The sequence below is a fragment of the Kogia breviceps genome, chromosome 7 (assembly GCF_026419965.1).
Source record: "Kogia breviceps isolate mKogBre1 chromosome 7, mKogBre1 haplotype 1, whole genome shotgun sequence".
Classification (NCBI taxonomy): domain Eukaryota; kingdom Metazoa; phylum Chordata; class Mammalia; order Artiodactyla; family Physeteridae; genus Kogia; species Kogia breviceps.
Window position 1 is genome coordinate 18,208,854 of NC_081316.1, and position 13,711 is coordinate 18,222,564.

The 13,711-nt window shown below is 48.7% G+C and overlaps 1 protein-coding gene across 4 annotated transcripts in view; it reads right to left on the reverse strand.

Annotated features, from left to right (window-relative positions):
- Positions 1–605: 605 nt before the first annotated feature.
- Positions 606–13,711, reverse strand: part of CPT1A (carnitine palmitoyltransferase 1A) — a 63,501-nt gene continuing 50,395 nt past the window's right edge. For all 4 annotated transcript variants that reach the window (XM_067037786.1, XM_059069324.2, XM_067037788.1 and 1 more), the window contains 5 exons: positions 7,702–7,836; positions 6,030–6,182; positions 5,181–5,294; positions 4,842–4,934; positions 606–2,812 (listed from right to left, as the gene is read on the reverse strand). In XM_067037786.1, the coding sequence (XP_066893887.1) occupies positions 2,726–2,812; positions 4,842–4,934; positions 5,181–5,294; positions 6,030–6,182; positions 7,702–7,836 (582 nt within the window). In that variant the 3' untranslated portion in view covers positions 606–2,725. The remainder of the gene's footprint in view (positions 2,813–4,841; positions 4,935–5,180; positions 5,295–6,029; positions 6,183–7,701; positions 7,837–13,711) is intronic.

Genomic DNA, 13,711 nt, shown 5'->3' on the forward strand with positions numbered 1-13,711 from the left:
CCCTGACCAGGGATGGAACCCGGGCCCCCTGCAGAGGAAGCGAGGAGTCCTAACCACTGGATCGCCAGGGAATTCCCCCAAACCCATTTCTAAATCAGCCTCCTCCCCAAGCCAGCTACTCTTACCCCCCCACCACCCACACATACAAGTGCCCAGGAACCCTTAAGATCCTTTGAGAGGTTTCCTCAGTTCTCAACCTCCTCCCAATGAAATTTGATCTCCACGACACCCAGAACCTTTTGGGGTCCCCGCTGTATTCCCAGTGCCTAGAATAGAGCTAAGCATACAGTAGGTGTTCAATAAGAACTGTGGAGAAAACAGAATTCATGTATTTAACAGGTATTTATTGAGCACCTATTATGTGTCAGGCACTGTTCTAAGCCCTGGGGCAAGGGTGAGGATGCACAAATGAACACAGCAAAATCCACAGCCCTTCTTAGCAGCCACCCTTCTCTGTCAGGTGTGTGAATCGAGCGGTGTCCACTCTGCCCAACCCGAGGCCTTTTCTGCATATCTTGGTCGGTCACCTTTGTCCCAAGTGCCTGAGCCTGGTACTTGACCTACAGCCTCCTTATCAGTATAACAAAAGAGACAGAAAGCAATACTGTGGTAGACTGGGATTAATGTTTTTATTAATGATAACATTCATACCGCATTTCTAAGATTTATCCAAAAGAGCATATTGTATTTACATGCAATGGCCAATTCAAGATAACAAATTCAGACCACAGCTCCGTTAAGACTATGGCTTATTCCAAATTCAGTTAAATACATCATACTCCTACCTCCTGCTTTCAACATGTACAGTAAAAACCCACTCTTCCTCCTTTTAGGGAATAAAAAATTGCATTGATAACTGCACGGAGTAGCAGTGATTACATTTGAAACACTTAAAACCTGAGAGACAAGCCCCAATAAGTCTGAGTGCTAACACGTCTGTGCTCGAATTCACCCGTGAATCGTAATACAGACTGGTCAGTGGTCAACAGTGTATGAGTTCAGTGGTCCTGGCTTCGACTGGAAGCTACGCCTCGCTGAGGCAGAGGGGCTGTACCCCTCATGCCTCCTTGACTACATAACACAGATGAACAGGGCCTTTTGTTGCTGTGGTGGTTAGATGTCCCTTTTTGCTTTTTTTGTCTGTTCTCATTTCTGCTCACTTTTAAACGAAAAAAAAAGTCTTTGGCCCATTTAGGTGGGGTTTTTACATCACATGTACAGGAATAAAATATGCACGTGCTCTGCAGCAAGCGCCTTCCTCTTGCTCCAGGGTTCGGCCTCGTCACCGTATCACTGGAGTTCAGAACTCTTAGAGAGGCGAGCCTCATCAGAACATAGTGGTCAGAAAAATAAATACACGATTTTAACAGATGGACAGCTAAGCTTGTCATTACAGCCCAGAGGCAGTGGGTCTTATTTCATTCCATGATCCGTTCTTTTTACATTAAATACTGAAGACGATTCAGCGCCTCATTGCTTTTTGGTCAATCACTCGATCGAGGCACTCCCATCCGAAGGGTAGGCTGTGTTAAACCCAGCCCATCCCCTGTGACATTCTAGGAGGTCACCGATAACCCATCTCCCTCCGTCTCCCTGGAAATGGGAGTGGGTCTCCTCTCTCACCAGCTGGGATGCCCAACCCTGACCGCCCTGAGGTTTGCTTTTCTCAAGTTTTGTTCCTTCCTCAGTGGCAAATGTCATGTTCTCCCTGCCACCAGTTTGGGTAAGCAGGAATCCAGAGGCACCTAGGATGTTTGATTTTTCAGTCGGTGCTCCAGACACATAATCTCCGACCATCACATCCCTTGCTCCCCATTTCTGAGGCACGCCCACGTCTTCTTTTGCAGCTTAACGAGGAAGCTTAAGGAAGGCAGTCGATGGGGGGAATGCAGCACAGCTGCCCTCGTAAGGGAACTGGTCCTTCTGGGATACAGGGACACCACAGCAAAATGCCTACATAGGGCTATCCACCCAGTAAGTTGAGGAGTAAGACACCCACAATTCCACCTAAAGACTTTACAAAATAAATCTCTCGTGCGGTCTCCCTTACATTTAGGGCCTTCCGTTTTTAAGGCACTGGGTTTTGAAGACTTGCAAGGTCAGGAAAACTAAAGATGAGACACACTACATGCTTCCAAGATGGAGAGGCAAAGGCAGACGAGCACACTAGACAGTGACAGAGTTACCACAGGGACAGAATGGGTTCCAAAAGCGCAGCTTTTCTTGGTTAGTGCATTGCATGTGCGTTGGCTATAAACTGCTAACATCTGCAGCTTAAACAATGCTTTTCTCTCGGAAGGAAACAAATGTTTACATCGCTCTGATAAAATTAAATGCCCGTAAGTACCAAGTGTCCAGTGGCCGCCGAGGAAGCGCGCCGGGTCGGTCGTTTCCAACGAGTATGAAGTCACAGCCCCACTCAGTCCATAAATTGCTCAACGACAATTTCACCCCTTAAGAAACAACAAGGTGATGGGAAGACCTTAGGGGGGGACTTTATCCAATGTCCCCCAGGTTAGGGCCTGCTTGGAAGGAGTAGGGTTAAACTTCATGGGGTGGAGGCTGCCATCTAGAAAAGCAAAAACACCAAACCCTTGAAGGAAAGGAAACGTCTGAGTCTTTTAGAGCAAATTTTCATCCTGAACTACAATCAGGATTCACAGCTATTTTTCATTTGGTTTTTCATCCGAAGAGCTCTTTTTCCTTCCCGGCAGTGCTAAGGGATTTACTTTTTGGAATTGGAGCTGAGCCCGAACAAACTCACGATGTCAAACATTGCTTGTTTCAGGTTCTTCCCGAAGCGATGAGAATCCTTTCATTTAAAAACAAAAAACAGAAACAGGTTACAACGTGGAAATTCTCACATTTCAACCTTTTCACTTGTAATCTGACTCGAAGAACTAATATTCCTTTTTGCTAATTCTCTAAGCTTTGACTTAGTCACTTAATCATTAAGTTATAGCATCTGGAGTGATGTTAAGGGTTAACAAAGATAGCATACAGAGCTTCCCTGTTGGCGCAGTGGTTGAGAGTCCGCCTGCCGATGCAGGGGACACAGGTTCGTGCCCCGGTCCGGGAAGATCCCACATGCCGCGGAGCGGCTGGGCCCGTGAGCCATGTCCGCTGAGCCTGCGCGTCCGGAGCCTGTGCTCCGTAACGGGAGAGGCCCACGTACCGCAAAAAAAAAACAAAACACAAGATAGCATACGTGGGTGTGTGTTTTTTTTCTTTTCCATGATAGGTTATTACAAGACACTGCATATAGTTCCCTGTGCTATACAGTACAACTTGGTTGCTTACCTATTTTATATATAGTAGTGTATATTTGTTTTGTTTTGTTTTTGAAAACTAAGGTGCTTTATTTCTTTGTAAAAACAACTTATCAAGAGTAGTTTGAACAGTACTTGTCTTATTCTTGTCATATAACTTATTGTATGGAGCAAACATCATTTCCATGCCTCAGTTAATTGTCACACACCTTTTGAAGTTTCCATTAGCTTCTAACACTTTATCTTTTGCAGTGAAATGACTCTGATAGTTTGTTTTTTTAATTTAATTTTTATTTTATATTATAGTTGATTTACAATGTTGTGTGAGTTTCAGGTGTACAGCAAAGTGAATCAGTTATACATATACATATATCCATTCTTTTTCAGATTCTTTTCCCATGTAGGTCATTACAGAATATTGAGTAGAGTTCCTTGTGCTATACAGTAGGTCCTTATTGACTATCTACTTTATATATAGTAATGTGTGTCTGCTAATCCCAAACTCCCGATTTATCCCTCCCACCCCCTTTTCCCTTTGGTAACCATCAGTTTGTTTTCTATGTCTGTGACTCTATTTCCGTTTTGTAAGTAAGCTCATTTTTATCATTTTTTTAGATTCTACATATAAGTGATTGCATGTGATATATATCTTTCTCTGTCTGACTTATTTCACTTAGTATGATAATCCCTGGGTCCACCCATGTAGCTGCAAATGGCATTACTTCATTCTTTTTTATGGCAGAGTAATATTCCACCGTGTGTGTGTGTGTGTGTGTGTGTACACACACACACACACGCCATCTTCTTTATCCATTCATCTCTTGATGGACATTCAGGTTGCTTCCACGTCTTGGATATTGTAAACAGTGCTGCTATGAACATCGGGGTGCATGTTTATCTTTTTGAATTGAGAGTTTTCTTTGGATATATGCCCAGGAGTGGGATTGCAGGATAATACGGCAGCTCTATTTTTAGTTTCTTAAGGAGCCTCCATACTGTTTTCCATAGTGGCTGCACCAATTTACATTCTGTGTGGCTGTGGTTTCCCCTAATCTAAGGTTTCCCCTAATGTCAGTGTGTTACACAAAACACAATAAGCAAGTGAATTCCAATCTTCTCTGTTAAAGGTGAACCTGGCATTGCCTGTCAGGCTATGTACAATGTGGAGAGAATATAAATAAGGATTAAATGTGCCATGCTAGGAAGGTGCTCACGGGTTCCATTCGCAGAGAACACTGCAGACCCCTGCTTCAACGTGTATGTGTATTTCTTAGCACGTGCACAGGAATCTTAATCCACTCTCCAATGTTACAGAGAGCCTGGAAGCTGTAGAAGCAACTCCAACATTACGATTTAAAACCCCTGCGACCGGCAAAGATACACACTTTCAACCAAGTAAGATCGATCCCTTTAAAACTATTAAGAGACTTTCAAAATCCTTGTTTTGAAAATGTCCCAACCAAGTACGAGTACGTAACTGAATTGAAATTTTCTGTCAAATCAAGGATGTGCTCAAAAGAAAACAGTGAAAAACCCCATCTTTAGAAAAGAGAACTTTTGTTTTGTACTTACTGTCTCAGGGCAGGAGAACTTGGAAGAAATGTGGAAACTGATGAGCTTCTCACCCACGAGTATGTACGACACCCCATAGCCATCGTCAGCAACCTACGGAAAAGCAGGTTTAAATGGATCCGTGGGGGGACTTGCCTGGCAGTCCAGTGGTTGAGACTCCGCGCTTCCGCTGCAGGGGGCACGGGTTCCATCCCTGGCCGGGGAATTAAGATCCTGCATGCCGCGGGGCACGGCCAATCCATCAATAGAACCCAGGGCAATGAGGCCACGGGCAAAGGGAATTTCTGACACTTTCACTATGAGACTGCCATCAATATCTGCAGATGCTTGGCCGCTTACCGGTCCAAAGCCGCCTCCGCTTGACACGTACTCTGGATTCCTTTCCAAATTGAACAGTTCCACCTGCTGCTGAGGGGTCTGGCTGGTGGATAATCTCCAAGGCTCAGATAGCACCTGTGGAGTAAAACAAGGAAATGTTCCAACAACGCTTCCCAAGTCCATCCTCTTCTGTCCCCGAGGAGCCCAGGTGGAAAACAAGAAAGGCCTTGCTCGGTGTTCAGGCTGTTTTCAGACACCAGAGGCCTATGTCCCTGAAGGCCTCACCGGCTCGGGGCAGGAGGTCTGTGGGGAGGGATGGAGCAGGTGAGGACACCCGGACTGGAGGGGCCAACACCGGCTGATGGGGTCTTAAGGCAGGGAAGGTGGCAGATACGTGGAGTCAGATTCGGAACGGGGGCAGTGGTGTGCTGGAGCTGACTGGTACCAGCTCCCCTGAGCTGGCTGCCAAATTTCTGGAATTTTCCAAGCTGCTTGTTAAACACAGCCATTATTAAAAAATTAAACTTTATTGGGACTTCCCTGGCGATCCAGTGGTTAAGACTCCACACTTCCACCGCAGGGGGCATGGGTTCAATCCCTGGTCGGGGAGCTAAGAGCTCACATGCCACATGGCATGGCATGGCCGAAAGAAAAGAAAAAAACACTCAGAGCTCATCACCTGCTAGTTATTTTAGTACAAGCCATGGCATTCCAGGGGTTGAAGAAATGTGGCTCCAATTTTCCACGGTGAGGACAGTTGAGCCCCAAGACCCACCTGTGAGGCCAGTTCCGATTGGCAAAGCTGTGCTACTGATCTACTGAGTTTTGGTTTAGCCAAGAATGCTGAGCGGGCTGCCCCAAGTGACTCACCTCCTTCAGGAAAGGGGAGTCAACGGCGAGGTATTTGGACACCACGTAGAGGCAGAAGAGGTGGCGGTCGATCCCCGAGCCGGTCATTGCCAGGCGGCACAGGTGCTGATGCTTCTTGGACGCAATCTTGAATAACTTGAGCCTCTGTTCAGCCTAAAATAACAAAAGACGGGGGACTTTCAAGTCGTGCATCACAGGCTAAGCTAAGCTCCAGGATGAGGCTCGCAGCCCTTCTCTCCAGCGGTCCGACAGGGTGCTGAGAAAGCAGGTCCCCAGTGGCGGTGCGGGTGCGTGGGGGGCGGTCCCAGGGTGGTTGCCAAGGCGACCTGACCAGAAACCCCACTGGCCGACTGCCGCTTCCGCAGATTCGCTGCGAACGGGGCGGCGTGGAGGCTGCAGGAGGACAAGTTGTTGGAGAGGCAGTTTCGGGGTCCTGTGTGCAGCCCACTGGGCACCATTCCACCTTTTGTACAAATGAGACCACCAAGCGGGGAGGAAAGCTCCAGCCTCCAAGTCTCATCAGGTGGAAATGACGGTCCGTCTCTCTCAGCGGGCTGCGGTGTTCCTGCGGGTCATGAATAACCCTCCAAAGTGGTCTGGAAGCTCTACTAAAACAGCGCTTCTGGGGCCTCCAGGTTGGACCCGAAAAGCCTGCTTCAGCTTCATCTGGGCCCTGTTCAGTCAATCACAGAACGAGGTGACACAGCACCCTTCCGTGGGATGTGGAGGCCCATCTGGGCCTTGGCCCACCCACTCCGGAACCGGTCAAGGCTGATCCTGAAGGCAGCTAATGACAGATCAGAGCAATCCGTCACAAGACCTACTGAGCTCTTCCCACAGAATCGGAAGCCTTTCCAGAACGGAGGTTCCCCCAGAGCAGAGCAGGAGCCCTGGGCCATGTCTCCTCGGGGGTCAGCAGGCACCTGCACTCCGGGTCAGGCAGAACTGGCCGTGGATGGGCCTCAGCCCCCAACTAGGTGTGCGGCCCAGCAGTTTGCCGAATTCATCTAAGTCTCTGTTCCTTTATCTACAAAAATGAACTGATGATACTTCATGGGCCACCGCTAGGATTGTCAAAGGCAACGTACAGAGAACCTGGAGCCCCGAGCCTGCTCAAGGAGCTTCAGCACGGGCAGCTTCAGGAACCCCAAGCAGCAGGCTCCTGTGATAGTCATTGTTTTCCCAGCCGGACGCCGACTCCCTGCACTGTCTCGCAGCGTCTCCCTGCCACTCCTTTATTCACTGGCTGCGTCCTGCTCTGATTTAAAGACTCTTAGCAAGTATAATCTGATTTATAGAAGTTACAGAAGGACAGAAGATTGATGCAAACATGAACCTTTGTGTCTGTCCTGACGGTTACTTTTCTTCTTTTTTTAAATTTTCTTTTTCTTTTGCCACACCGCGAGGCACGCGGGATCTTAGCTCCCCGACCATGGGTTGAACCCGCACCCCCTGCAGTGGAAGCGTGGAGTCCTAACCACTGGACCACCAGGGAAGACCCCGACGGTCACCTTTCAATACTTTCTGTCCCTTCGAGAGGGGTGAAGGAAAGGAGATGCTGGATATGGACCTGCTGGAGAAAGTAAGCATGTTAATCAGGGAAGGCTGCGTGTCAACCTCAGGGGCTGTTCTGTGAAAAGCACTATCCCGCTCCCGGCCGGGCAGCACCTACCGTCTGTGTGGGGTCCACCATGGACAGCACGAAGTTGCACGACTCGGTGGTACAGGAACGCACGGTCTCCGTCCTGCCCTCTCGGAAGAGCCGGGTCATGGAGGCCTCGTAGGTGAGGGAAAACTTGCCCATGTCCTGGGAAAGGAAAAATATTTTAACACAAGGCAGGGCGTGTTGACAAACTAAAGCATAAGAGGGCATCGCTTAAGGTCAGCTGGGAAAAGCACACTTCGCTAGCTGCAGTTTTTAGTCGTCAATTTTTACTCGGGCTTATGCAGCAGGCAGGTGGAAACGTCATTAGCTTTGCAAAGGAAGGGGGGCAGGGGTCCAGGTTCCTGTTTCCAGATGCAACTGGTGCCATGACCCAATTTCCTGAGTTTCACACACCTGCCCGAGTGCAAACGTGGCTATGGAGGGATATAGGACAGGACCAGGAGATCGGCATGCAGGAGTAGGAAATTATTTAACTTCAGGAGAGGGGACTGGTTGGGAATGTCCTCCTCCAGGGGGCGGGAAGTGGGTGGGTGGCCGGCGCCTGCAGCGCACAGCCCCCCACCCCGCAGTAGACAGGAAGGAGAGAAAGCATGGGGAACAGCTGTGTGGGAGCTGGCAGAGGCAGTGGGAGGCAGACAGGAGGTCTCTTTAGAATGTTCGCATTTTCTCAGTGAAATAAGTTCACCTACTGAGAATGAGGATGGGGAAGCGGCACTGGAGTCAGAAAGGGCCTTTGGGCTTCCCTGGTGGCGCAGTGGTTGAGAGTCCGCCTGCCGATGCAGGGGACACGGGTTCGTGCCCCGGACCGGGAAGATCCCACGTGCCGCGGAGCGGCTGGGCCCGTGAGCCATGGCCGCTGAGCCTGCGCGTCCGGAGCCTGCGCTCCTCAACGGGAGAGGCCGCAACAGTGAGAGGCCCGTGTACCGCAAAAAAAAAAAGGGGGGTGTGAAACAGGCTCTAAGGGCACAGCGAGTGGGTGGTCTGGGGCCATCAGAGTCAGGGCTCATGAGTTAAGGAAGATGAGCCAGCGATTTGGGGTTTTTCTCCGGCCATGCAGGACCAAAGCAGGCAGACACCTGGACTGCGCTGGGGATGCGTCTGCTGTGCTTGGGGCCCCAGGGCTGAGGTCGGGGTGATGGTGACAGGCTGTGGAATCCAAGTCCAGGGAGGAAAAGAGGGAGGCAAGATGGGAACAGAGAAGGGTAGGGTGGAGGCCCTGACGGGGTCCAGGAACGCTGGTGCCAGGGAGCAGAGGGGAGACGGGTGATGGCAGGACTAGAGGCGCCGGTGGCTGGGACCCTGCAGGTGAAGTGCGGACGGCACAGCAGGTGATGCACGAGAGCTGACTCAGGTCCACGGGAGTCGGGGCAGCCCAGCACCCGCGCCACGGGAGGAAGCCATCCGCAAACCACCTGCTCGAAGACGACCAGGTTCCCCCACGTGGATGGGAAAGTGCTGAGTGGCAGTTTGTAGACCCAGATGATCCCTGACCAGACGACATCCCTCTGGGCATTTGGTGGTGGCCCCAGGGTGACAGGGGACACCCCGCAATAGGCCGATACTGTTAAGTAAATTCAGGAGCGGGCAAGGCTGAACCTCCGGTGTGCGAGCCAGACCTGTGAGTAGCATTGCGGGGCCCCTCCCCCCACCCCCAAGGCTGGTAGGGTTGACTTAACATTGGCTGTTCCCGCCATCCTGCACGTACAGGGATGAAGCCAGCCGGTCGTGGGGTCTGAGTGCCATCCCAGCCTCTGGTGGCCCCCAGCGCCCAGCACAAAGACCCACCAGCTCACAACACTCGTCCTTTAATCCACCGGTTATTAAATTTCCCTTGGATGGGGTCCGAGAGGTTCTAACTCCTCATTCTGGCCTACGGTCAGCAGGGGGTCCTAGGTCATTTACCAAATATGCCTTTGGGAGAACTGCCTACAGGAGGGGAGCTTACTATGGGGGTGCTTTCCAAGGGGCTCATCATGAAACACTGGGGAACACGGAGGGGAGGAGGGGACAAGGAAGAAGTATAAATGCGGTATTTTAGCCACTTAATACAGGTTAACTTGGGACAGACGATGCAATGATTTATTTGAAGTCAGCTTTCCAACATCAAACTTTAACTGTGTTAAGTGGCCAGCGCAATCATGCATTACACCCACAATTTTAAAAAAACGGCCACATCTCAAAACCTCGCGGCCAACGCACTGAATATTGGTGTGCTCAGACCCCTCACAGAGCCAAGCTGGGTTACGCCTGCCGCCCACTTAACCTGCTGCCACCAGCCTCCACAATGAGCCCTGACTCTGACAGATCCGGCCTTCAACCAAGCGTGCAGGAAAGAACCTTTGAACAGATGAATCTGATTTACGCTATTAACAGATCACTTCAATCGATCATTTTCAGTAGACTGAGTGCCATGTGAAGAATTGGTGTGGGCGGAGAGAACAAGGACGTTCTGGTTGTTTCGAGCCGGAACGCAAAGAATAAATGAGCCCTTAGGTTATTAAAACAAATAATCCTTAACTTTGAAAGAGTAACTTGATTTAAGAGTCACCGTAATACATGCTTATGCAAAAATTTAAAACATAGAAAAATATAAGAAAATGAAGAGCAATCTTCAGAGCACTGCCTGCCAATATTTTCCATCTCTCCTTTCCAGACTTTGCATAGAATAAAGTGAGAGTCAGGAAACGTTTTCTGTAAAATGCAGGTGGTGAATATCATCGTCCTGGTGGGCCAGGTGGTCTCTGCTGCAAGTTTTCAGCTCTGCCACCGTAGCTCAAAACAGCCGCAGACAACACGCCAAAAAGTGGGTATGACCATGTGCCAATAAACTTGATCTCTGCTCTCTGAAACTTCATTTGATTTTCACCTATCACAAAACAATCTTAATTTTTTTCAACTATTAAAACTGTAAGACCAGGGACTTCCCTGGTGGTGCAGTGGTTAAGAATCTGCCTGCCAATGCAGGGGACATGGGTTCGAGCCCTGGTCCGGGAAGGTCCCACATGCCGCGAAGCAACTAAGCCCGTGTGCCATAACTACTGAAGCCCACGCGCCTAGAACCTGCGTGCCACAACTACTGAGCCCACGTGCCACAACTACTGAAGCCTGCACGCCTAGAGCCCGTGCTCTGCAACAAGAGAAGCCACCACGATGAGAAGCCCGCGCACCGCAAGAAAGAGCAGTCCCCAATCGCCGCAACTAGAGAAAGCCCGCGCGTAGCAACGAAGACCCAATGCAGCCAAAAAAACAACAAAGAAAGTAAGACCATTCTCCACTCAAGGGCCATGGGAACTAGCTGAAGGGCCCCTGTGGCCTGTGGGCCAGAGTTTGCGGATCACTTGTAAACAATGAATAACATCTTGTTTTATGACTAAGTTTTTTCACAGAATACACCGCAGACATCACTTAATAATTACATAATATTCCATGTACAAAAATGCCACAGTCTAACAAATTTGACTTTGAGAACCTTTTAGATTGCTTCCAATTTTTACAGAGGGGCAAGCTTAAACTCATCTTTGTCAACCTGTCCTTTCACTGAATACAATTCTCAAAGTAGAATTTGCTGGGTAAACGGCTGTACCTTCCCAGTGATTATTCAGGCTGTGTGCGCCCCACAGATGACCATTCCCAACTGCTGAGTTCGAACACCCCTTTCTCAGGCCACCCTTCCAGACACAGAATGTAGAAAAGCTCTTTGCAAACTGCACAGGCAAAAACTCAGTCTTATTTAAGCTGCACTTATTAGATTCCTAGGAAGATTAAACTCTTGCTGTACATTCACTGACTGCTGGTATTTTTCTTCTCTTGTGAACCACCAATTTCTGCTCTGACTCCACGTTTTTCTATTGGGCGGTTTATTTTCCTGAAATGGAACCATCTAGCCAGTTTTCCCAACTCCACTGATGACTCAAGTCATTCCTTCCCATCAATGTTAAATGAATTGCTACATGGTTTCACAGAACAATTCTGGCACCAAAACTACACCGTATTAATTACTATAAGCTTCTGATTGCTATATTTTTGGCTTTGAAAGAACAAGTCGCCACCTCAGCCTGCCCTGTATCCACCTGACCACTTTTCCTTTTCAGAATATTACTGTTTATTCTCATATAAATGTTAGCCCTCCAGATGAACTTGAAGGTAAAGCGGTCAAGCTCCTTTCCTACAAGAAACTCCGGACCCTTTACTATGTTCACACTGCATGCGTGAACCGGGAACATCCATCTACACGGTGACGAGTCTTTCTATCCAAAATCACAGCCTTCTCTCCCTTTCCGAGAGTCCATCCCTTCTCGACAGCTCTGGGAGTTCCTTCCCAAAGGTCCCGTCTGCTTTATAAACAGACACCTGGGCCGTCCAGTGCTTAGGACTCCACGCTTTCACTGCCTAGGGCCCAGGTTCAATCCCTGGTCGGGGAACTCAGATCCCACAAGCCGTGTGGCACGGCATACATGCCCACATGAAGGAACAAAGAAAGAAAGAAACACCTGGGGTCCCAGATTTTTGTTTCCAGTTTGCATCACATTTTCCTACTATGTTTCCTGCTTGGCTATTGTGGCTGTATGAGGAAGATGCTGGTCTTTGCATAATTCTGCACCGGGCCTCCTTCCCGAACACGCTTCTTAACCATAAAAGCTCTTCCGCCCGCTCCATCTTCGGAGCAGATGTGCGAATATTCCTCCGGTCCCGTGATTCTGTCGGCTGCACTTGCTGTACACTTCATGGAAAGCTGTCTGGGAACAGCCTCCTGGAGCCTCCTCGCCCTTCTTGTTTTAATGGGGTCGCCACCACACTTTACCTTTGAGGAATACACTGCTGGCTGATACATGATGGGATTTACTGTGTTAAGGAAACAGCCCCTATACTAAGAGTTATCGAGACAGGATGCTACCTTTTGAATGCCTCGTCAGCATCTGCCGCAATGACTGGTTTCTTTTCTGATCTAGTAATATGATTTAATCTACTACCGGATTTACTAATACCAAACCGTCCTCCTGCCGCTGGTATTAACTATTGCTGGTGATTATATTTTCCCTATACTGGTAGATGCTATTTGCTCTTCTTTTACTTAGATTTTTGCATCTGCATTTGTGAGCAAAATTGGTCCGTGGCTTTCTTTATTCGCGCATCCATCAGCTGAAAAGCTGTTATCACAGCGGTTGAGGACATGGGTTCTAGAACTAGCTTGCTTGGATCCAAGCTCAGCTTTGCCACAAACGAGCTATAGAGTGCAGGCAGGATAGCCCACCTCCTCGAGTATAAAGTGGAGATGAGAAAGTACCCTCCCTGGGGTTGCTATGAGGGTTAACCGGCTGCTGCCAGCACTCAGCCCGGCACTGGGCAGGCTCCGTGCAGGTAACTGTCATGACCAGAGTGAGGCTAGTCCTGGGAGGCCATCAGGCAGCTTCCTTCCTTCCAGAAGCCTCTGGAGCTGCCCACTCTTCAAAGCCACTCCAACTACCTGTCTGTCATCCATGCACACCAACCTTCTCAGATTGTCTACCTTGTCTGGGGCCCACTTTACTCATTTGTGTTCCTGCAAAAAATCCTCATTTCACCGAGATTTTCAAATGTGTTGCTATGGAACCTAGGAGCCTCTTATTTAAATCGTCTCTGTATGTGAAGTGTCACCATCTCCTCAGTTCCTAATGCTGCAGACTTACATGCCATTTGCTTATCCATTTTTAAAAATCAAGATAATTAAATCTAAGATCCAGGACCTCAATCCCATTATATCTTTTAGTCACTTGATCTGCCAGGCAAAGCTCAAGTCTCCTACAATGACTGTGCTTCTCTCCAACTGCTTTGGGTGCATTCATTTCAGGGAATGTGTTACTTGGGAAAAGAAAGCATCATCATGATCGTGACCATCTTTTTTTTTTTTTTTTTTTGAATTTTATTTATTTTTTAAACAGTAGGTTCTTATTAGTCATCCATTTTATACATATTAGTGTATACATGTCAGTCCCAGTCTCCCAGTTCATCACACCACCATCCCACCCTCCCGCCACTT